The sequence below is a fragment of the Pieris brassicae genome, chromosome 10 (assembly GCF_905147105.1).
Source record: "Pieris brassicae chromosome 10, ilPieBrab1.1, whole genome shotgun sequence".
Taxonomy (NCBI): Eukaryota; Metazoa; Arthropoda; class Insecta; order Lepidoptera; family Pieridae; genus Pieris; species Pieris brassicae.
Genome location: NC_059674.1, coordinates 15,777,923 through 15,803,970, shown reverse-complemented (window position 1 = coordinate 15,803,970; position 26,048 = coordinate 15,777,923). Strand labels below are relative to the sequence as shown.

Below are 26,048 nucleotides of genomic sequence, written 5' to 3'. Positions count from 1 at the left end.
TAATTAAGAAATATTTTTTTTTTACTTAACTATTATTTATGACTATATTAATACTTAAGACATATTCTTCCTTTGTATTATTTAAAACACTGGCACTGGTTGATTTTTGCAGGATTGCAGTCGAAGAAAAATTTGTCAATGCCCAGGCAGATTACGGAAATTAAGGTTTAGAATTGCTTAACAACTTTCTATGACTAATTCATACAAATTCAATTCCCTAAATCTCCATCATGCAATTGAATAATGACGTAGTCCGTGGACAGACCAGTTAGGCGTCAATTCAATGACATAATGTGACGTGTTCAAAATTCGACCTTTGGGAATTACTGTCTGTTTCCATATAAATATTTATTAATAGGATGACACTGTAAGCGCCCGCGCCGTACGTCATTGTAGGGTGAACATAGAGTTTGGAAAATGTAGTTTAAAATAAATATATTGTGTTATTTGTAAAATAAAACAAATGAGTACTTACTGAGGATAATTTAAAAATTAATAACAATAGTAGTTTACAACAATGTAACAACTGAAATAAAAGTAAAATAAATCTTAAAAGTCATTTGAATGAATAAAGGTGGTGGCCATCTTGCGTCTAAGGGACGGTTTCATAGCGACCATAAGGGAGAATGTTAAATGCACCCTTAGAACGATTGTTCGGAATAAGGTTATTATAATTATTTTGAAAGCGGTATAACTTTATTCATTTTATCGGCATTTTGATACTACACAATTTTACTGTTATTGTAATTGTTCTACCAAAATATTATTCTCCACTATGCACACAACAAAAGTACACAAAGAGATTAGTAGCTGTCCTCAATATTTCAGAGAACATATCCACCCTGCAAAGTTCAACTATGACTTGTTTCTCTTGATATATCTGACGCTTTTCGGCTCTTCGAGTCAGTTGCGCGCGCGCATCGAATTCAGTGCCATCGATTTAATTAAGACATTACGTGTTAGCGATACGTGAGTTGTGAATAAGTGATAAATAATTTTAAAAGTAAGTATATAATTACAACAATTTTCGGTTTGCTAAATAAAAATAATAACTATCAATAAATTATTAATTGTTCTAATATATATATATATATATATCCGGGGTCAATGTACTCTATATATTTGTTAGAACTTTGTTGTATATCAGATAACCTTCACAGTGTAAACTCTTCATCGAATTAACATCGATTATCTTATGTTATTTTGTTAATACATTTTTGATTTTAGTATATTATTGTATGCTTGCAACGAAGTGTTAATAAATAAATTCCTTTACTATATTTAAGCAAAACTTAAGAAACAACAATTAAAAAGAAATTTGAAAGGCTATTTTAAATTATAATTTAGGTAATATTAAGATCCTATTTATTTTGTGTGTAAATTCTACTATAAATTCATTATATACTTAGCTGAAAATAATTTATTGTCTGTAATTATCTAGCCCTGGCATGGTTTGGAAAAACATATTTTCTTAAACCTAATATTAAGATTAATTCTATAGAGGACATACATATACTATTCGCGTATAAATTTTTGCAATTAAAAACCTTGAGAATATAAAGGGCTCAAATATAAGAGTAAACATGTTCCCTTTTGAGTAGAAAATATTGGGCCAAATTAAAGATTTAAGACCTGGTAGATAGTGACCCCAGAGCTGGTGCTTTTCTCTTTCTACAAGTAAGTATTGCAATACAGCAAGGAAATGCTTGCAAAATTAAACTACCACAGGGACAAAACTTTTTAAAATAATATTAATTTTTTATTTATCAATTTTAATTACTATGTTAAGAATATTGCTCATACTGTACATATGAATAATAATAAAATATACTTAGTTAAAGCGATAACCTAAACCCACTTTGATTCATCTATTATTACTTACTTGTAACTTTAAAAACAATTAATCGAGATATACATTACAAAATATTTTACACAAATCATTGTTATAATTCTACGAATCAATTCATTGAATACGTTTATGGTTATTTCAATCATTGTAATTGATTCATTCAAATGCAACGTTATATGACGTATTGTGTTATTAATAGAGCATAGATGAATATATACAGATTAATATTTGAACCGCTAAAGTGTTGTTCAGTATAATTTTGTCGCACTAACTACTTTGGATCAGTCCTATTATTTGAATCTGGAGGCTTATAATCATATACTTTTTAACTGTATGTGATACACATATACCAATATAGTTTGTATGAATTCTGTTAGTTATCAATAGTTATTAAATATAAAGCATTTTGTGTTTGCCAATCAAAGGGTGTGTAGCAATTAGTGTTGTTTTTGTGTTAAAAAAAATAATTCAGCGACTGTATTTTATAGATGTATCATTACTAACGCATGACAATTTGTGTTATCGCAGATAAAATAAAAAAAATGGAGCCGCTTCAAGTGGATGTTGTCCATTTCTATCCAAGGGAGAACGCACAACCACATAATACTGTCAAGTAGGTATTACATTAAAAGTAAAGTTATTTACGAAGGCATTTAAAATGTAATTATTGTTATCTTTTGCCAGGTTATATTCCTGTATATGTTTTTTTGTTGTATTTCTATTCTATATTCGTCGATGTTTGGCGGATCCATGTGACTTCTGATACGAAAGTCTCCAGTCGAATACGAAGGTCGAGGGAGATGCATGGATCTGGTTAGCGCTGGGCCCGCTTAAGTTCTCATGTCATTTTCACACGTGTATATCCTATTTGTAACATATTTTCATAGGAATTAGTTCGTCCTCATTCTAACAAGCAATGTGTGAGAGCATAAATAAAATAAAACTATGTAGCAATATTCACTGTTGGGGTTTAATATAAGAAAATAGGTATTAAATGCATTTATTTATATTATAATGCATTTACTTTTCGAGTCGCTTCGAGGCCAAAGGTACGTGTGTTAATATTTGTGAAAATTTATAAACAGTTACTATTATAATCGTAAAATGACTTCGGTTTTAATTCACTCTATGAGGAACAAGATTTTCAGATCTTTCGTAAAAGAATATTCTTTATCATAAATAACGAATAATATTGTGAATTTCCTACCTAGATTTGAGGCAGTAAACGATGAAAGCCCCACGAGCACAATTGTGCGGAGAGGTCAACCCTTTAATGGAGTCATCAGATTCACGAGACCCTATGATGAAAACGACGATCTTATTCAATTCGTTTTTACTCTTGGTAAGTACAATAAAGTATTTAGTAAACACTTCTATAAAAAAATATTCAATTATAGAACTTCGGATATAGGTCTTGACCGCAGATCTTATGCGCGTTTTTTTTTAATATTTTGAAACGAAGTTCCTTTCCGCGCGTTGCGAAAGGGGGCTAGACGGAAAAAATTAAGTACAAAAGCTGTAACGACTTTCATAGAAAGCAAGCAAGTATATAATACTACCATTGATGCAGTTTTTCAAGACATTTAAATAAAATATTTATTTAATTTAAAGATTCCCAAACATATGTTTCCTACTTCAGTTACCACAAGCAATTTATGACTAAAATTGAGTCTACTGATTAGGTTTATATTACATTATATTTGTGATTAATAAAAAAATATTACGATTCCTTCACTATTTAATCGAAAGGAACTTCGTTCCATCCGGGTGTCCCTTGACACCTCTCAAGTTTTCTTTTTTTTAGGCAAGTAGGTCACCAGCCTTTGCCTGACACATGTCGTAGAACTTTGGCCCTATGTTTTCCTTCACCGTAGAAGCAAATGTTAAGTACATTTCATTTTGAACGTCTGGATTGAAAGTCGCTTAATCATCGTTTAGGCGATTGAGAAAAATAGGTTTTATGTTTGATATAGTCTCTAGATATTGGACAAATTCTAAAATTCTTTTTTTGTTGCCAAAACTTGATTAAGGATTTCTTTCATACATTTTTGAATACATCTGGAGAAGCGCTATCGCATGTAAACTGATATAAAATAATTTTATGGCGGATGAAAAGTTTTTTAAACATCTTCCTTAAATTTCATGTTTCTTATCTTTTTCTTAAGTTTAACCTAACGCGAGCTAAAACCACTATCACTTCGACTTATTGACATAAAGATTCTCAAGTTGATTTAACTGAACGATGTGTGGTTTTCACAAATTTTAGTGAGAAATAGTCAAATGTTTGTCACTCGCAGATTTATCGTCAAATAAATTTTATATAAATATGTAGTATTTACGGAGTAAGATAATATTATGGAGCAATAAAAAATATATTTCTCATTAGACCATAGGAATAAATACATGCATACGCCTGAAAGATTACAATCAAAAACGAATATAAGTGCGTCGTTATTGAGAGTATTACTGTTACGAAGAATACTTCATTCTAATCTACTATTTTATAGACATCATAGGTAATTCTTTTACTAATAGTTTTTAAGGTTATACCATACTTTACAGGTGACAAACCACTTCATGATACTATGGGATCCATGTTCTTGAAACGTGACGCTGTTCCAGACAAATACACATGGACCGCTAAGTTACTGGACGTTCAGGAAAACACTCTATCTTTTGAGGTTAGTCATAATACTCTGTCTTGTCTTATTGGAAACAAAAAGCACCCTTATATCTAAGATGGCGTTGGCCTAATGGTTTCAATGTGCGACTCTCATCTCTGGGGTTTGATCCCCGGCGCACCAATAGACTTATTCTCTATGCGCGCATTTAACACTCGCTCGTACGGTGGAGAAAAATATCGTGAGGAAACTGGCCTAAGACCCAAAAAGTCGACGGTGTGTGTCGGGAGTCTGATCACCTACTTGCCTATTAGAAATGATCACGGAACAGATACCTGAGGCCCACACCCAACTGGTTGTAGCGCCATTGGTTTGTTATGTATCCCTTAGTATATGTAAGTAATTAGTTTGAAAATTACAGTTGGTCATTTATAATGGATTTAATTGAAGACTTATTCAATGATTATTAAAATAAAACATAAGTTTCCTTTTGATTTATTATTATTATGAAGAAAATTATAATACTAACATATATTACGTATTAAATTAAAACAAAGTAATATTTCATAATTGTAGAAATACAAGGAAAAAGATGAATTTCGTTTCATTAACTTTAGGTTGTTTATTCAATTATTATTGGCATATGAAAACCTCTGTAACCATAATAGATTAAAGAATAGGTCGGCTACTTATTTGTGAAACTTAGTCATGTTTTTGGACTTCTTAATAACACATTGTATTTTAATATTATATTTACATATAAATGTCAAATCTTAATGACACATTTATATTCTAATCAACTGGCTTAAAAATTTTGGCATAATATTAACGATTTGGGCTTAGTATTTAAGCGCCATGATTGTAATAGCAAAGCCTTTTGCATAATTATAGACTCAAAATAATGTATCTACGTCCTTTTTAGGATATTATTAGCATAACCAAATGGCTATCTAAAGCATTTTCATATTGATTATTATAATATTTCTTTTCTGGGGCGACAAATCTCGCGACTCCGTTGTAAAACCTACCTCCACGGGACACCTTAATCCTGACTACAATTAAACTATATCAAATTCCATCTATTATGTCGTTCTGAATAGAAGAACGATCAACATAATACTCAATTTCTTGTAATAGAACACGGAGCCAGCGAATATTAAGTGATACCGCCCATGTACACTATCAATGAAGGGCTCGCAAGTTCGTTGTCGGCCTTATCAATAGTTCGATATATTATTTATTTAAATTTTATTAGACACGTAATTTTGCAGAATTCGCAAGAATTTGTTATCAATAAATTGATAAAGCCTAGAAAGTATATATTAATTGAGATCGCTTGTGTACACTTAAAAACGTCAAACATTTATTATCTATGTGTACTGCCATTTCTCAAAGGGCATAAAATTAGGTGAAGAATTGGCAAGAGATTCTTCTTAATCGGCATCTATTGCAGTAGATACTTGTTGAAAGAGGTGCAACTCCGTCTTGCTTTACAAAAGAGGAAATACCATCGAATTATTTAATAACTATTTACGATTTGAATAATAAATATTATGATTATAGACTCCGACACGTCTTATATAAGATACGAAAAACCGGTTGGTGTTTGTTAAAATCAATAAATATTGATTCGTTCATTATAGTACATACTTATGTCTATATCAACTTTGTAAGTTGTTATGACGAGTTCGGCTTTGAAAACTCAACAAGTTTGGTTGGTAATCAAATCCGACTAAAAATACAATTATATACATGCTTTAACAGGAAACACTAGAAAAACAGCAATTAATTTTTTTGGATGTATTTTTAGATTTAATTGCGATATTTTTTTGTATTATTATCCTGGTTTTTTTTATTACTTTTGCATTCTTTTATATCAAAAATAACGGAATTTCCGTGTCATATTGTAGGAAGAACGGTTAAGACATTTCAAAAATACGTTTGTAGACCTTAACCCTTTATTCATAAAAAAACTAAATCAGTCCTTTGAATCGTAAATAAAGTATGATTTCATCTCTATCTGTGGGATTGAGTTAATGCTGTTTTAAAAAGAGATTGTTATTAGATAAATAACTATCGCGTTTTCAACAGAATTTTTTGTGGTTAATGAATCGCTTGCCATAAAACTATCATAACTGATAACTTAATTATTATCAGTTATACACTAGTAGTCTCAATTTGTAACTTGGGCGATTTGTTTGTATATTGTGCATATCAATATTCTCAATACAAAATGGTCTCTACAGATATCAACACCAGTAACATTACCAATTGGTTCCTGGGCATTACGAGTTGTCACTAGAATGAAGAGCGCACCCGTCCGGGAGATTTATGACTTTGACCAGGACTTATACATACTTTTCAACCCATGGATACCAGGTAATTTAAAAAAAAATCGTGGACTGCAATTATTATAATCTTATAGATTAACTATATCGCAACAACACAGTTAAAATACACAAGTACTCCTACCAAAACACTCATGGCATTGGCCCGGCTAAACTATTTATGGAGGTTAAGTCAAAGTTAACTTTTAAAACATTTTTGGGTCGTATATTTTAGATAATACACAACAATTCGCTTAGACAATGATCAGATACGCACCTCAGGCAGTCACGATTTTGGTAATTAATTTCTTCTATGCCTCCATGGGCCAAAATCCAACTTAGACATCTCATATATACTGTAGCAGCTTGATCGAAACGGTTTAACCAAAAATCATACCTATTACAGATGACCAAACTTTCATGGAAGATACCGCTCTTCTTCAGGAGTACGTCTTAAATGACGTAGGCAAAGTCTGGGTTGGTCCCATTAAGACCACACGTGGCAAGCCATGGTTATACGGCCAATTCGATGCTGTGGTTTTGCCGGCATGTATGTTTATGCTTGACAGAGCGGAGATGCCGTTCCACCAGTGAGTATTTTTACAATAAGTCATTAACTCAACCGCAGTAGTAAATTAAGTAAAAAAATATACTCTACTCTACTATCTATGCTTACAATTAATGTTGTTTATATGATATCTTATGTTGTTTTAGTAGATAATATATTTTTTTCAAGACGCGGCGATCCAGTTAAGGTGGCTCGAGTTATATCCCGTATTGTTAATTCGAACGATGATGCTGGAGTCCTTGTGGGACGTTGGGATGGCCAGTATGAAGATGGAACAGCTCCGTCTGAGTGGACTGGCTCTGTTGATATATTGGCCCAGTACTTGGAAACTCAACAGGAAGTGCCGTATGGACAGTGCTGGGTGTTCGCTGGCGTTGTTACCACAGGTATACAAGATAAAAAACTTAACTAAGATTGATACATAATGCAAAATAAGCCTGTATCCATACATCTTGTATGTCTACAATTAAATCAATCGTCTGTTTTTCTACCCGCAAATTGATTGTAGTTTTGAAGCTATACAGTAGGTATATAAGTATTTAAAACAAAATACTTAAAGTACCAAACAGCTGTAAACAATACAATTTATTATTTACCTCGGTAGATGAAAGTTTACTTACGGAATTTGATGACAAACTTAGTAATACTAATAGTAATAATTAAGGTTTTTTTTACAAAAAATGTACAGTCAAATAATTATGATACAAATTTTTAAGTCTAGTTTTTAGTATTGAGTAGGGCATAATCCTTCTCCAATCCCCTCCAAAGTTCCCTTGCTTGGGCTTGCCGGGTGACTTACACTTACTTATAGAACGCGTACCGAAGTTTTAATTTAAAAAAAAAACTTGCAATATGTAACACAAGTCAAAGTTTTTCCCGATGTCGTTACCGAAAATGTGACCATTTAAAAAAATCTTATCCTCAAAAAAACCTTTCCCTTATTCACTCAATATAAAAAGACAGCAAGAAATGAATAAAAAATCTTTACGGCGATTTAAATCAAAGTCTAGATATTTCAAGCAAGTCACGTAATCGATATTATCCTAAACCGCACGTAGTCTTTATAAATATTAATAAAGGATGTTTTGTGGAATTTAAGGGATAATAACCATAGACAAACATTCACAGGCGACATATATGTAGATTATCTGTTACTTAATGGCCAATTCATTTTTATTGAATTCTTATGTTAATATTTACGAAGAAATCGGTTTGTGTTATTTTTATGATTAAATTTATTGGTTTAAAGGTTTTCTTAGTCGTTAAGTGGTCTTTAGTCTATAAAAGAGCAGTGTTGGCCCAACGCTGCAGCGACTCTCAACCGTAGGTTGTAGATTGAGTCCATAGGTTCGATCCTGGGCTATGCACCAATGGACTTTCTGTCTAATTATTTAGTATAAAACCACACTATCTATTGGTGAAGCGTAGCAAAAATTATTTCAGTAATTTTTGAGTTTATCGCGTTCATACAGATGGACACACCTATTTCTTCTCGACAATATTTATTTATTTAAAACAATACATAGTATATCTTGACAGTACTAACCCAATACGATACTATCAAGGAAAAATATATCCAATAATAAATATCAATGTATCCTTACATAGTATATAAAGTTACTTTAATAATTTGACAGTCTGCCGTGCCCTTGGAATCCCGTCCCGCGTGGTCTCCAACTTGGTGTCAGCTCACGACGCGAACAGCTCCCTCACTGTAGATAAATACTACACGGAGACTATGGAAGAGTTGGACTATGACCCTAATAACCCACAAGGAGCGGATTCAATCTGGAACTACCACGTATGGAATGACGTATGGATGGCGAGACCTGATCTTCCTCCAGGTACATCAATATTGCATTTATAACATACTCTTATTCATATAATGTACCAATTTTTAAAAAGCAATGTGCCTTTAATGATTCAGAGAGTATTAGTTTGACAACAATTATAAATAACTTAATTTATTATATGACATTATGACAATTAATATGACATTTGCATGCCTATTTTTATATGGCTGATCGTGCGGATTTTAATAATTAATCGATATAAATATACAACTTTCTTTGAAAATAAATGATTTATTTATTTTATTTAAAAATAAATACAGTGACTTTTTTATTAATTTTCTTTTTCTTTTAATCAAGTTCAACTAAAGTTTTATTGAAAGAGTGAGTATTAGGACGGATTAATTACTGTTGACACGAGAAGATAAATAAGAAAAGCTATAAGTCTTCTTAAAGGTGATAACAAAAGATGGTTTGATTTGATTTTTTCCTTATCGTAGGTTACGGCGGCTGGCAGGCCGTAGATGCAACTCCACAAGAAACTTCTTCTGGCATGTACCAGTGCGGTCCAGCACCATTGGAAGCTATCAAGCAAGGAGTTATCGGTGTGGCCCATGATGTCGAGTTTATGCTTGCTTCAGTCAATGCTGACCTAATGAGGTGGAGACGAGACCCAGAGGCGGAAAGCGGCTTCTCAATGGTCGATACAAATAACTATCAGTAAGTCAAAGTCTAAATGGTTTTGGTGGAAGGATGATGTGCGCTTCCTGCAACCTAAAAAGACAATCCTCGACCAGTCGCATAAATAACTCGGAAACGTAAAGTTCTATATATCCTTAGCGGCCGGAATAACTTCATTAGCGCGTTCCAAGGTTTGGCGTTATCGTAATAATTGTATTCGTATGGGTATCCCTACATATAATATTCATGGAGGTTTTGAATTCTTATGAATATCAAAAAAGTTATGTTAATTAAATGCATCTAAATTTACGTTTACAAGTCAAATCAATCTTTCTGGAATTTTTATTAATCACTAAGTCTTGCATGATGCTTCTTAGGAACTACAATAATTCTGTTGACTTGCATTTCGTGACATGGTTTGAATATTAACAATATAGCAAGTGACAGATAAAAGATAAATAGGAACAAAACACAGACACATTATTGCGGCCATTTTATTTTGATACTTATTACAAGACGAGTATATTTTTTCGATCAGCGTTACCCATTAAATTTAAAGTCATTTATCGAATATAAATACAACTAGGACTGGTTATACACCACGTTTAGCCAGAGTTCATTCGCCAGAAAGGCGGTCAAAGACCAAATAATTATTAAACTCTTGGGTATTTTATTAAAAGAATGCTGTGTACTAAAAAAAACCTATAAAAATTCTGATAACAGAGAGATTTCCGGTATTTATTTATTTCGCAATCCTTCAGCTAACAAAAATTATTTAGATATAATATTAAACAATTAAGTGCACTAAAAATGTAATATTTATTTACAAAAAGGTTCAAAAATTTACAAAAGGGAGCAAACAATAAAAATTATTCAATAAATTGAATCTCTTAAATAAAATCTTATCTCTTAGAGATACATAATGCGACTGTGTTGTGCGATGGCGTGAAGGCGTGTATGTGGGGTATGCTTATGATGCAGGTGATATGCTGTGGATATTCTTAATACTCCTTTTAACCATATTCCGCCATAGTTTAAACAAGTTAAGGATTAAATATTGGTCGTTGTATGTCCGGGCTGCACGATACAAATCTGACGATTTTAATAAAACAGACTTATATGTAAATTTTACTTTTAGCATTGGTCGAATGGTTTTAACAAAGAAGCCATACGTGTTCGACCCTCTTGGTGATGCTGATAGACAAGACATCACAGGTGAATACAAACATAGAGAAGGTACAGCCAGCGAGCGATTGGCGCTTATGAATGGAGTAAGATACTCTGAGAGGGCTAAGAGGTGAGTTCATGTGAAAAAATCCACTAACCAATCCATTAAAGATTTTAATGTTGGCTCTCGATGAACATATGTCTCGATGAACAATCCTGCTCTTTGATACTAATGTTGTATTGGACACAAGGTAGTATGAGAGTCATGAAATAGGGCTTACTGCGCAAGTCTCTCTCTCATTCGGTTTGGAAATCATTCTGTGTGAGAGTCAATATAAATTTATATACAATAAAAAAGATTAATTTTTACAATAATCAATTGTTTATTTGGACTCCTTACTTCAGGAACGCTATATCTTGCGTACTTTGGTTATGGATTAACTGAGATCGGTACTGACTTGTAGTTTATTATAAAGCATTTAATAACAGTCTTTTACATGAAGATAACTTCATGAATTTTTAGACACATTACCTGGATTTCTTATTTCCTACAGAGTCGTCCTGAAGCAATTGTTATGCAGCAATCCATATACCCTGAGTGATAATTTCCTTGTGTCTTTAATGGTTATCTTTAATCAGGTACTATGCTGTGGCAGCAAGTCTTTCCAATGACATCGTCTTTAAACTAAGAGACATAGATACAGTGCCCATCGGACAAGCTTTCAGAGTTACAATTGATATTGAAAATACTTCTGAAACTGAGGTAAGCTACATACATTTAATTATAAGCACACAGTATTTTTTTTTATTCATGTGTAGTTTTCAATAAATTTATTCGAACTAAGTCGAACCTATATACCTTTAGATATTTACAGTTAAAATTAATTATTAAAAGACAACACACTGCTGTGTCTGGACTTCACACAAAACGAACATTGAAATCCTATTCAAAGTTGGTAGTTCGTTCCTCGTTTCGTAGGGAATATATTTAAAATTGTATTTATTTGCCTCACTATGCCATACTATCCAACTATATATAACGCTAAGGTCTGCGTAAAATGTGGTTCTAATGAATTTGATGGTCCCGTCATCAAACCTTTACCTTCGGTCGGTTGAGCTATTCGACAAAAAACTTACTTATTAACAGCGTGCCGTGTGAAAGAGAGAGAGCTATACTATATGCAACTGCAAACCAAAACCGTTAAAGTTCTTTAGATTTGCTTGAAAAGTCAGGCGAATATTCCTTTAAACGTATAAACGGAATACTATTTTTTGCAGTACAAACGACATGTGAATGGTTCTATGTACACTGTATGCGTCACTATTTTTATATTAAGACGTATACTGCAAAAAACGTGCTGGACTGTGCCTTGTGAACAGAGTCTTAGTTGTTTAATAAACAATTGTCAACAACTTTATGCATCTTACTAACCTAACACCCGTTTGCATAATAGAGAAAACTGAACTATTGTAGTTATAATATTGTGTAAAACAATTGACCGAATAATAAGTGTGCGTTTAAAAATGTTGTTATCAAATATAAGCATTAATCCTACGCAAAGTTGTTTATTGTATATAATTTGTAACGATTTGATGTTGACGATAGTCGACGAAACGATGCCTTAGTTATTTTTTATATTACAGGGTCGCAATATAAAGGCTGCGCTAACAGCAAGCAGTGTGTACTACAACGGTGTCAAGTCTGATGTAGTCAAGAAGGTCGAAGGAAAGCTTTTCGTTGGACCGGGCAAAAGTAGGTTCTATATGGTTTATACTCTTTTACCGAAAATATTGTGACTGGTTCGACTTGAATTCGTGTATGCGGTTGTTCCCACGAGAATGTAAGTGCGTGCTTCTATTTCACCATGCCTACTGCTGATAGAGGACAAATCTTTGTTTTTTATTATTATCAATTACTTTAAGATGTGAAGTGGAATATGGTGTAATGGTTGAAGCTCCTTACAAACATTTAAAAATTGTAAAACAAACAACTTGGCGATTAAACAGTGGCGTTCGTTCTACGCCCTCGATTTGAGAATTGGCAGTAAATTAGAAACATTTAATACATATTTCTTTGTTGATGTTCAGAAGTGTACAATGCGTTAACTCAATGAATAAATGATTTCGTATTTGAATTTATCTTTGATAACATGCGATTATATTTAAGAAATAAACAGAAAATTAAACAAATATTGTTTTTGTTGCTATTTCTCATTCTCTTTTAGTTATACATAATTAATCACTATTTCGGGTCGGCCACTTATTGGTAAGACTTGTCGAGAATACTCTCTTTAGGTTTTAGGATTTGTTCACCACCCTTCCTCGACAAAACTCTAAGCATAATCGTTAATAGAGTTTCAATATTCTAACTACCAAAACATTTTTCAGACGAGCAAGTGAGCATCTTGGTCCAGGCTGAGGACTATTTGCCGAAATTGGTTGAATACTGTAACATGAAGATATCGGCCATGGCCATCGTAGACGAGACCAAACAGTCCTGGGCTGATGATGACGACTTCCAAATCCTCAAACCCAATATCAACATAAAAGTACGTATTATTTGGAAACTAGCGTAAAAGGATCAGAATAAATCAGATTAGTTGTTATAAAGGGATGTGAGGTTTAAAATATTCTAACGGTACAAGCTAAAAAAAACATGCTCGTTTGTAAATTTAGGTTAGGTATGTTTTTTAAAGAAATTTATGACGAATGCAAATAAGGTCTTAGATTCACTTACTGGGTAACATTCAGAATTATGTCTCATTGCAAAGTATCACTACCGTATGGCAAAATTGTATTGGATTTTCACAAACACACCCTTACTAAATAATAAGATCTGCTTCAGGAAATATCCGAAATTATTCCGCAATCTAGAACAATCCTTGTAACGATGCCCCAATAACAAAATGCTAGTGATGTTTACGATTAACGGTTAAAGGGCTGGCTTCTGAACACACCTTTTGCAGAGTTGGAGATGATACTGAGACCTAAAATATAGTTACACATTATACAGACTCATTCAGTCGAATGCAACCGTTCGCAAGCGTAACACTGACACGTGTTTCAAAATTGTAAATAAATCAAAAATATTTTATTATGGAATTAACTATCAAGTTTCTTTTCGGAGAGCTGGGAACTTTGACAGAGGAATGTTTTACTTCAAAGGTTTCCGAAGTAATGCATTTAAAAAAAAAATATTTTTTTATTTATACTTACATTATTTTGTAAATAGAACGATACCTATTTTATAATAGTGCTAATTAATTAAAATATTTCAGTTCAACGAAGACCTTATTATCAACCAGCCAACAACGATAGTGCTGTCGTTTGTCAATCCCCTGGACCGACCTTTAACGGGTGGTGAGTTCCGTTTGACGTCATCAGGCATCGCAGGTCGGACCTTCAGAGTCAACGCAGCTGACGTACAACCTAAAGAAACATTGACAACCGAATTGCCTGTACAACCTAATGTGAGTACATATTAATATACTATATTATTCTGGTCGACCCAGGGTTTGTATAAAAAATTATATTTAATTCGAAATCGATAGTATTTTAATGATAGTGAAAATATTTATTCATTCTGGTAACTTTGGCCACTAATAAAATATGAGAAAAGGGTATGAAATGAGAACTGTACTTTAATTACTTCTGTAGTACTTACCGATTTTGAGAAGCTCACTTTTTCATTTTCAGTCAATTATTGGTAACTCCTGTTTAATAAAAATATATTTCACTATTATGCTGCTCTTACTGCTCCGTAATAAAATACTAAAGACTGTTGGTGAATGGCTAAATTCTTGAGTTTACCGCCAACCATTTATATAATCGCCTGATATAAAAACTTACGCAAGCACAATTCGTTCATCTTCTAATAATACAGATGAACATTTGAACGCCCATGACGATAAATATTATTGCAAATAAATATCACCAAAAATGAAATAACTCTATGTGAATTGAATTTTGAAATATATTTGAACAACTTCAGGTCGATTTTTGTACTTCAACAGTGCACTCTGTATTATCAAATGTATTTTTCTTCAGCCCAGATGTAAAAATAAACGCGCTTTTGTATTAGTTATAATATAAACAATTGTTGTAGAAACTTGGAAAAATAAACTTCGTCGCTACATTCAAATCGACAGAGCTTAAGGACATCAATGGAGCGGCAACAGGAGAGGTGTATGAAGGATGAATTATTATATAAAGATTCTTTTAACTTGAAATATATAAAAACGTTACTATTAATATTTTTACGCTATAAGTATTTACATAATGTAGATTATGCTTTATATATCTGTCACAAAATTTCGATTATTTTAACTAATTAGCGGTTAACTATCTACGCTGGTTTCACACAACGTCAATTGTCAATTTGACATGTGTAACCTTGTGATTGTATATCACGTGGCGCGCAAATTCTAAATTTGAATTATTCAGAATGTCTTTAACCGTTTTGAATCGACAGATAAGGTAAATAACATTGTAAGTGCATACTTGAAACCTTAAATAGGCAATGAATGTGTCATAATTATTTTTAACTTTATATAAACTTAAAAGTATAGTAATACCGCGAATTCTGTACTCTTTTTCAAGTCCTGGAATTATATACAAATGAAAGATATTTAAAATATACTCATAGAATAAGTATGATGCCATTGAATGGCGATATGGTAGCTTTATTTTTCTACTCTTTTATAAATAAAACAATATTTATTAAAAACAGTGTTTATTTATTCCTAATCACTACACCGTTTACACATGACATTTTGTTCAATTCACATCATCCAAAACCAATAAATGCTGGTAACACGAAATTTAATTGAAATTTTACAATATACCCACTTGTAATGCCAAAGTAGATTAATACAAATAATGATGGACTTAATATAACAATAATGTATTGAAGTATTATAAAACTGAGCAATAACTTACATAACGGTAAATAATGTACTTTATAAGCATTCAACTGGTAAGTGGCGACTAGCCTTCACTTGGTACAAATATGTTAACTTATTCTAAAAATATTAATACCATAACCAATTTTAAAATAATTTTACAAATTTGTTATACGTCCGCTTTTTTATACACATTTCGTTATTGCTATAAGTTTTTGTATACAAAGGCGCATATACTTAATCTTTTGCATAGCTTCAATGACTGCTAGATACGGTTAGATACAGAACCCGGCGTAAAATTTTTCTTTTTTAAATAAAATATTTTTAAATATAGAACGTATTATTTCGTTCGTATCCATAAACTATAAACCTCAAATAGTTATGTCACAAGGGCAAACAACAGACAGATTGTACTAGAACAAAACATAATAAAACTATATTTCCTACAAGGTATCAAAATCTAGTATAAACTGCGTTGAGGTGATATATCTTTAAATTATTTAAGCTGTTTGAGGTTTATAACTATAATATGAACAATTTTATTTATAATTTATACAAGCAAAATAAATGCAATTTTAAAACGGCCCTGATATTTTTATATATAGGTAATAATATTTATTATAATCCATTCTCACTGATATCAAAGGAACATTAGGACGGCAAATAAAACACATTGCGACCAAATTAGTTTTACTTAAAAACTAATAAAATATTTATTCGCTTAGGATTGCAGCGCGGTTTATTAACTTTTAAATTATTGAAATCGAATAAATTTATGGTTTTAACTGTAAATTTTATAAATATATCTGTTACTTATTTTACGTTATCACCATCCAAAATATGAAACAATATTATTTAATTTATAAAAACTAACATTTTTGATAGAAAAATGGTTATGTACGCTGTAAAAAATCGTGTTAGGAAATTTTGAATAATTTTAAGACGGCAAAAACCAATAAATAAAGTAAAAAGTATGATAATACTTATTTCATAATAATATTTATTCAGTTACAACATCCGTTTAAGTGGCTTTGATAGGTTATAATAAATTAAAGAGGATTTCAAGTCAATGTCTTTATATGTTTAGTTCGTGTTTTCTAGTATTAGTCAAATGATGTTTAAATATCGAACTCGTTTTAAAACGTTTTTGGTTGAATCACAAATCTTTGTTGATAGCATTGACAGTAGACCAAAGACGAACAATAGAGAATCATAGAAATTTGCAAAAATGAGACAATGCATGTAATATTCATTTGTATGAGCAGGACAAGGCTTGTTTGCCACCATTATCATTGGTGGCAAATAAATAGATTTACTCTATTATTTGTCTATGGTGTTAAAAAAAATACATCCCCTTAGTTCAATTGGTCGCGCGTATATGAATACAGTATTGTTTCTATTTATAATAAAACCTTATAAGTTTATGTTTTATTAATTTAAATATCTGAGTTTACAGAATGTTATACTTAAGTAGTATTTTGTCTCTTTCTGACACATTTTATTTACGCCGTTAAAAGACTCGAGTACTTTAGTTAAACAAGAGTAATAAGACATTGTTTTTATGAATGTTAACTGTCAAATTTTATACTGAAATGTTTTCTATTGTTTAATCACACTGCTCGTTTTACTTTAAGCGCGCTTGTGGTGCCATTACTGAACTAAAGAGGCCTGAAGACTTAGTACACTTTCTCCTTACCAGTAACAATTTTTGCGTATTCGGTATAGAAACGCGGAAATATTTGTATAGCAAAATAGACTAGAGATAGATAGGCGATTATCGCCAAAGTGAGAATGAGATCGAACACGGCTGGTTTTACACTGAAAAAGAAAATTATGTTCTTATTGAAATATTATATATCTATATATTTGAGGTTAAAAAACGTTTGTTTGATTTTTTCGGGTTCTGATAATTTTCAAGTCAATATTATTTTGAAAAAAATCGGACCATTAATTTTAAGAAGCAGGTTTTTGTTTTTTGTGCAACAGGGGGCAAACAGTCAGAAGGCATACTCAATGTTAGAGAGCCCGCGAGGGAGTTGCCGGCCTATTAAGAATCAGAGTTTATGGAAATATAATTCTATTGGTAAAAAATAAATAAAATCTATTCTCATATGAACATACAAAATTTCTTTGTAACATTCATATTTAAATATTTGTTGTTAAAACTTACCTATAAACATATAATACAGCTTTGGTTGGTCCGTACAATGTGTACTCGGGTTCCCTTTTATCTACAACGTGAATCGAACTTGTGACCTCCATGTAACGAGACATTGCTCTCTCCAATGCAGCGTTCACACCTGTGATTGTAACATATAAGTTATCTTTATAAATTATTTAAAAAAAATATAAATATTAGGTTTATTTGTTATAACAGTTATGTTATGTTTTGAAGAAATTAAATGTGGACATTTATTTTTTAATCATCAGAAAAAAATCAAGATTATTTCTATAAATACTTCATATAATTTAGCATATCGATCGTAACTTCACTACATATCACCATAAGACCTGTAAGTGCGAGCGAGACAGACAGATAAATATGATTTATGACCCGAAGCCTCAGTTCGTAATGCGACTTCTATTTAGATTGAATCAAATAATTAAGCAATATTTTTCATATTTACTGACCTCCAGTACTAGCAGTAAGCATATGTGGCGCACGCGCCTGTGATGATAAATACTTGTACCAACTGCGCACTGAAGCTTCATCCACGTTCTGAAAATATATAAAAATTGTTTTTTTTTAATGTTGGTTAATAAAAATTATTTTGAAGGCCAATTCGAAAAATATTGTTTGGCCGGGAATCGAACCCGTGGATATTTTTTTTTTATATTGTGGTATCTGTCATGTATTCTGCAGAGAAATTGGTTATTTTTAAAATCATAAATGCGAATGATTAATATATTTTTATATAAAAAAATAATATATAAATAAAGTTTTAGGTCTGGGCCTCAGATTTCTATTGTATTTCTCATGAAACACATACACAAATATGTTACAGATACAGATGGTCATTCGTCAATCTAATAGGCATGTAGGTGATCAGCCTTCTGTGCCTGACACACACCGTCGACTTTTTGGGTCTAAGGCAAGCCGGTTTCCTCACGATGTTTTCCTTCACCGTGCGCTAAATGCGCACATAGAAAAAAGTCTCGTGCACAGGCAGGAATCGAATCTACGACCTCAGGGATGATAGTCGCGCGCTGAAGCCACGAGGCCAACACTGCTCCTGCGCTAATTTTTCATATATTTGTGACATACTTATTTTTATATTTGTGTAAAAACATACCAAAGCCTCATCAAACATGGCTGAGTCCTCCCCACTAGTTTCATTCGTGACGTCATACACGTGAGAGGCCAGCGCACGCGCCGTAGTCCGTATATTTTCTACTAATGTGTCCAAAGATGTTTCTCGGTATGAGTCTAGAAGGGACGACTTACGTGTCTCCTTGTGGCTCTGGAAAAGAACCGAAATTAATAAAAACTAAATTATATTACTAAACCAATTTTGGATTTTATGTGGACATGAATAGTTTTAGTCTACCAGATATATCTGAACAGATATACATACACGTATTTAGAAGCCTAACAATACCATACAAAATAAACTCCATTTAAATACTAAAGTACGCCTTCGTCTCAAAGTTTTAGTATTCCATTTTTATATATAAATCATTTATTATTTTATACATTCGTCTATAACTGTATGTACGTGTAACCGTACGTATATGACCACGGAAGAGTATTTGTTCACAGTACAGGGACGTTCCTAGTGTGGAGACAACCGACTGTATAATTAGCTACGATATTATTTTGTAACTTCTAAACAAACAAATAAAAATAATTTGACAGTCCTCAAGCTCCCGGGACTTTGGCATAATTTCTATAACGTATTTTACCTTTGATTTGCTACTTTACACTCAAAACACGAATTGCAACTGCTGGTTAACAACCAAGCTTTAGTGACGAATTTCGAGCCACTGTAACTTTGTTGTAAATAAAATTAGATTAAGGTATAAACGCGGTATATTTTAAATTTCACTTAATTTGAACCGGTAGTTTAAGGGTTATAACTAGTCAAATTTCCTAATTTTGACACTCACTCACTGACATACCAATCATTAAAACTTGAGGCACTTCTAGCAGACAATAAGCTTCAAATTACGAATACAATTAGTGCTTAGAGTAAAATCAAGACAAAACTAAAATATTACAGTTTCAGACCGTTATTCTAGACACCAACTGCAAACGTAACTATGATACATTGTATCTTTATCCAATGGCCAAGTCAATGTTTTCAATTAAAACATAAAAGATTTGTAATATTGATGAGCACTATAAGATGTTGTTAGGTTAGGTAATTACGTAATAGCTTTTATATAAAGTTATATTTCTTTTAGCGCGTCAGGGAAAAGTTATGAGAGCATTTTTTTTCTTCTGCGAGTGTCGTTTTTCTACAAACGTAGACTAAGGCGAAAGATAAAATATTTTAAAAGATTTTATCTTGTTACGGATACGAAAGAAGAGGAACATAACGCGTGTACATAAGTACACACACGTATTGTCTTTTGTTAACATAACTTTTACACGTTGAGAAAATACTTTTTAAACGGTTTGAAGCTATGTATTATTATTATAAACTTATAGTTATTTACATAATTTTAAATTTAAATGTTTCCGACGTTTCGCGTGCTTTACAGCGTGCGTGGTCACGTGACTGAAGACAAAAGGTATTGAATTTCAAATACACGGAACAATTTTTATTTTAACATGTCTTATTCGATTCATTAATAATCATTTCTCAAGTTCACACCATTTTGGATTTGAAGCAGCAGCATGATATTGACACTTTGTAGATGTTGTGTACGTAAATAATTATAAGTTTATAATAATAATACATAGCTTCAAACCGTTTAAAAAGAGCTTTCTTAATACACACACGTTTTTTAAAGGAATCTCGCTGTTTATTACTCTAATCTGTTTTGATTATTATTTGCCGCGGACGGCTTTATCATTTGCTATCGTAATTGGATCATCCGGATCCGTTAAGACATGTCGTAATAACTGAAGACAAGGCCCCATAAGTAAGGACTGGAAGGAACATCTCAAAACTTTTTAACGACTACACTTTACATAGTCATAACACTAGATAAAACCATAACATTGAAAGTAAACACCTTTTTAACCGGATTAAAGCTGTTTGTATTATTATAAACTTATCTATAATTATCATAATTTGAAATTTTTCCGACGTTTCGCGTGCTTTACAGCGTGCGTGGTCACGGTGACTGCAGACAAAAGGTATTGAATGTCAATTATGTAAATAATTATAAGTTTATAATAATAATACATAGCTTCAAATCGTTTAAAAAGAGCTTTCTTAATACACACACGTTTTTAAAAGAATTTCGCTGTTTATTACTCTAATCTGTTTTGATTATTATTTGCCGCGGACGGCTTTATCATTTGCTATCGTAATTGGATCATCCGGATCCGTTAAGACATGTCGTAATAAATTAAGACAAGGTCCCATAAGTAAGGACTGGAAGGAACATCTCAAAACTTTTTAACGACTACACTTTACATAGTCATAACACTAGATAAAACCATAACATTGAAAGAAAACACCTTTTTAACCGGATTCAAGCTGTTTGTATTATTATAAACTTATCTATAATTATTTACATAATTTGAAATTTTTCCGACGTTTCGCGTGCTTTACAGCGTGCATGGTCACGGTGACTGTGTAATAATATAAATAGCTTTAACCGGGTTAAAAAAGTGTTTTCTTTCAATGTGTAAAAGCTACGTTAACTAAAGCCATAACATACCTGCAGAGAACTTAATGTAAACGCGGTCATCCGTCTAATACTGAATCGTTCGTGATGCCAGGCGAGTAATTCGTCCGCCAGATTGATCTTCTTGTGAACGAAGGGCGCTGATAGACGAGACTTGATCGAATGTGCCGCGGTGCCGGGTTTAGGCGGTTTGGACACGTGCATTGTTAGTGGGCCGGAAGATATTGAGTCGAGGCACATTACAAATGAAACATCCTGGAAATAATTAAAAAAATATATTTTTTACTTTATATATGGACTCATAAAAATTTCTTTCCTGAAAGGGAAATTTCATCAAAATCGAGTCACTCGATAAGATATGTGTATCTACACATTCTAGAAGGGAGCGTGTAGAATTGGTGGTTATTTTTTATTACTAAGAGAATTTCAAACACAAAGTTTATTTTATTAAAATTTAGAAATCTATTCAAATTCGGAAATACACTTAACGTTTCATATAAAACATCACTAAAAGCATAAAATATCGAAATCCTTGTTTTAGAATAATTGAAAAGAGATTTTAATCAAATGTGTGGTTTTTGTGGAATTTAGGCCGGCAACGCACTTGCGAGCCTTCTGACAAAAATTTTATTTTATTTTAAAAGGCACACTAACGAAACACATACAAACACTTACAGAAAACACATGACATACAACAACACGATACATGCATGTGCATCAATATCAAGTGTGCACAACAATTAAAGGGAAATATTACAATGACAAAGAGAAAATAACTTAAACATTAAAAGTAAAAGACAAACTTGACCAAAAAATACAAATGTGCAATTTAACATTTTAATATATTCAACTATGCAATTGTCATTATTGGTCACGGGTCATTTATCTCCCAATCCATAAAAAAAGTTATACTTAGACATAATATTTAATATTTATTACTAACAAAACACACACACACAAAATAATAATAATGATAAAACATAAATATATATATATTAGATAAAGATAAAGAACGAATTTTTTTTAAAGAACAAGGTATGTAATGCGTGTGTGCTGTGGCTGTAATTGGCCCTGGTTCAGCATTATGCTGAGGAGCAGACTGTTCCACAGCGCTGGTCATTCTGCCAGAGACCACAGCGGTTAGTTTGCGCCTCAGCCGCAAAAAAGAATAGTATTACTTAGAAGAAACAAATTAATTAATGAAGTCTTGTGTAAAAGTATATTTAGTAAACAAGCAGTAGTCGTAAATAGTATTGTATCCTAATAATTCGCATACAAAAATGCAGACTGCGTACACATAATTTTTTTTATTTTATATGAGGAATTACCTGCAGCAATGACGGATCAGCTGAGTCCAAGTGCTCTTCAAGCCATTTCTTAGTCGTAAAATAATTGAGAGAATGTCCAGTTGACACCAACACAAAGAGAATAGAGGGACCACCGCGCACTGCAGGACTACCGTATAGACGTGAAAAAACCCGAGCTAATTCCAGTAGTGCGACGACACCCGATGCGTTGGAATCAGCGCCAAAGGATAACTCCTGAAATATGTTTTAATATAAGCACATAAAAAAAATATTTGACGTGCTATGCGTTCCGTCAAACGTCATTTCTCAATTTGACAGTTGCAACATTATAATCTATAGAAAAATATTGCCTTCAATTGTATGTAACTAAGTAATATTTTTCACCATATATACATATTAAAAGTAAGTTTTCTTATGAATAAAATATTGTTATTTGCAAGATAAAACAATTTTATTTGGAAATGAGATGTACATATAGTTTTTGATCTAGCTTACTGTATTGAATTTGAAGTCATTAAAGTAACTGTTGTATCAATCAATATTTATTTTCTTTTTCTACAGCAAATATTTATCCTATATTTTATCAAGCTAAAATTATAGTGTTGCTGAGTACCAAATAAGTTACTAGTACCATAGTTTATTTTTAGTTTATAGGAAAAACTTTAATAACATTTCTTGCGGCCTTTTCCCAATAATGCAAAAAAACTGATAACAATAGAATTGTTCCTTAAAATATTGTTTAATCTGTAGTTTAGGAACTTTTGCAACGGAAGACCACAATTATATGTCTTAATTACATAGTTTCACCAACACCAAAAAGTTGTATATTCTATAGTAATTACTCACTGGAACAACACTTGAGGCATCATAATGGGCGGCAATCACTATAGTTTGTGAAGAGAGAGCTCGACCAACTAACTTTCCATGCAGTGTTGTTGGCTTTGAGTCTAATTTCTGTACAGCTGATGTTGACACAACTAAAATGATATTATAATTTTTTTCTAAAAATATAAAACGAATCTCGTGTTTGAAAAGTCACACTATACATATTAAGTCCAAAATAAATAAAAAATGAAGTAGCAAGCAGTTTCATGAGAGACTCAGTGGTAGCAACATACATTGATATTCCAAAAGTATTATATTTGGAAATTAAGTACATATTATGAGTGTAAGATTACTGCTGCAGCGAACAAAGATAATCCTTTCCCAAACTTTAATATTATAAAAGGCTAAATAAATTACATATAATAACTGATATTAATTGATTTATGGAGCTGTCTTATATGCCTTTATGGTTATAAACATTAAATCAAAAATGGTTTAAAACTATGTTAAAACAGATGTAAAATTATGACTGTGGAAGTATTTAGTATTTATTAGTATTTTGTCAAAATCATATTTTTTTTAATGTAATATTTCAGATTTATGTTTCAGAATTAGTTAAAAAGTTTATGTCATTTACCTATCTGATATCCATTAGACGATACAGTATTAAACATAGCTTCGAGTGCAGTTCCAGATTTTTCATCAGTTATAAAGCTATGTTGTAGGTCTTTGATTATATACTCAAAGTCCGAAGTCCACTTGGCAAAGTAGACTGGCAAGTTAATCTCTTGTTGAGCCATAACTGCTTCTAGTAGATAAATGTGCTGAAAAGTTAAATAATATAATGAAATTAGCAGATTAACTTTAGGTATGAGTTAAATATTAATACATTTTTATTAGTAAAAACATATTCAAAAGTTGTCTTGTTAATAAAAATAAAATTTAAGTTAGGAATTAGCACTGAGTATGACACCTATCTGTTAAATTAAAATTATGTTTTGAGATAGGACAGCTATAGTTAGAGCAAAGTCAAAGACAACTTTGAATCTTACATTCTCTAGAGACAACAGTTGAATATAATTTCATATACCTTTGGTTAGAGTTGAGACTAAGTAGAAAATACAACATTAATTTATTAGAACCATATTTAGCTCTAAAATTCTGAATCTTATATAAGTTATGAATATAAAAAGAGCAAAATAACATTGTAGACCAATGTTAGAGGAATATTTTTAATAAGTTTGGACCTTATATTTTCAGTATCATAAATCTATAACAAATACTAACCTCTCTCTCATCATCAGTCAAAACAGTATCATTTTTAGGAAGCACAAGCAAGAGAGCACCAGCTTTACTTCTGATGTCAATAAACTGTTCAATTGTGATGTCTTCGATTCTTGCAACCACACAATGACGAGAAGTGCTCCATGAAGTAAGGGATCGGCCTTCCAGGTTGAAACTTGCACTACGACATCCTTGAAAAATAGTGCTTCTAATTTAATTAAAGCAAGTAAATTTATCTTAGATACTAAATAATATTAATTAGATTTAGATAAATTGTATAATTTATATTTGAACATCTCCTTAAATAAACTGTAATGAAATTTCTACAGAATTTATAAAATAATAGTTTAGTTTACTGAGTAGACTAAGCCTTCAACTATAAAATATACATTTCTTCATCTTAATAAAGCATTTGATAATGTTATCTAGTGCAAACTTGTCCTAAATTATCTGAGTAAATTGTAAAGATAAGGTTTGCAAAAACATGTCTATATATTTTTCTAAAAGTTCTAAATTAAATTATTGGGCAGAAAAAGCACCGCTCAATTAGTATTCATTATATGACATAACCTTCAATATAAGGGTATATTAAAAATGTTACAATTACGTTTAAATAAATTTTCTTACCATGGGGCACTGTGTGAAGATCGTATTGTTGCATTCTATACACGGAAAATTCATGAGAAGCCGCAACAGGATTTACCGGAGACATTATTATTAAAATCGGAAACATTACTAGTAAATAATAAGGCAAATATCCCTTAAATATCTCATCAAATCCATCTGCTTGATCGAGCCACATTTTGAAGACTAGAGCTGGTGTCTTTGTAATGAAATTAATTCATAAAACCAATTTTTAATACAACAATCCAATTACACGAAACCTTACTCGTAAGTCGTGATATTTTAACTCGGTCAATGGCACT

General features: G+C 31.8%; 2 protein-coding genes across 2 annotated transcripts; one reads left to right on the top strand and one right to left on the bottom strand.

The window, feature by feature from the left end:
- The first annotated feature begins 902 nt into the window (after window positions 1–902).
- Window positions 903–15,723, top strand: LOC123714909 (hemocyte protein-glutamine gamma-glutamyltransferase-like). Its single transcript, XM_045669567.1, has 15 exons — window positions 903–1,003; window positions 2,378–2,462; window positions 3,061–3,191; window positions 4,412–4,530; window positions 6,717–6,849; window positions 7,204–7,387; window positions 7,534–7,751; window positions 9,003–9,209; window positions 9,656–9,875; window positions 10,975–11,133; window positions 11,643–11,766; window positions 12,648–12,756; window positions 13,392–13,552; window positions 14,282–14,473; window positions 15,109–15,723. Exons 2-15 carry the CDS (start codon window positions 2,392–2,394, stop codon window positions 15,199–15,201), a joined length of 2,121 nt encoding a protein of 706 aa, XP_045525523.1. The 5' UTR covers window positions 903–1,003; window positions 2,378–2,391; the 3' UTR covers window positions 15,202–15,723.
- LOC123714910 (nicalin) lies at window positions 15,719–26,043 on the bottom strand. The gene is made up of 10 exons (XM_045669568.1): window positions 25,750–26,043; window positions 25,126–25,313; window positions 24,476–24,662; window positions 23,860–23,990; window positions 23,035–23,247; window positions 21,740–21,961; window positions 19,198–19,365; window positions 18,536–18,623; window positions 18,075–18,204; window positions 15,719–17,722 (listed from the first exon to the last, which is right to left on the bottom strand). Exons 1-10 carry the CDS (start codon window positions 25,922–25,924, stop codon window positions 17,581–17,583), a joined length of 1,644 nt encoding a protein of 547 aa, XP_045525524.1. The 5' UTR covers window positions 25,925–26,043; the 3' UTR covers window positions 15,719–17,580.
- Window positions 26,044–26,048: the final 5 nt, after the last annotated feature.

Bases quoted from the DNA above. Each gene is read 5' to 3' on its own strand.
- LOC123714910 (XM_045669568.1), bottom strand. From the start codon at position 25,924: ATGTGGCTCGATCAAGCAGATGGATTTGATGAGATATTTAAGGGATAT. The intron at 19,366-21,739 runs GTATGTTATGGC...GTTCTTTTCCAG, and splicing joins TTACATTAAGTTCTCTGCAG to AGCCACAAGGAGACACGTAA. The intron at 18,205-18,535 runs GTCAGTAAATAT...TTACAATCACAG, and splicing joins GCTTACTGCTAGTACTGGAG to GTGTGAACGCTGCATTGGAG.
- LOC123714909 (XM_045669567.1), top strand. From the start codon at position 2,392: ATGGAGCCGCTTCAAGTGGATGTTGTCCATTTCTATCCAAGGGAGAAC. The intron at 7,752-9,002 runs GTATACAAGATA...ATAATTTGACAG, and splicing joins CGCTGGCGTTGTTACCACAG to TCTGCCGTGCCCTTGGAATC. The intron at 14,474-15,108 runs GTGAGTACATAT...CAATTGTTGTAG, and splicing joins AATTGCCTGTACAACCTAAT to AAACTTGGAAAAATAAACTT.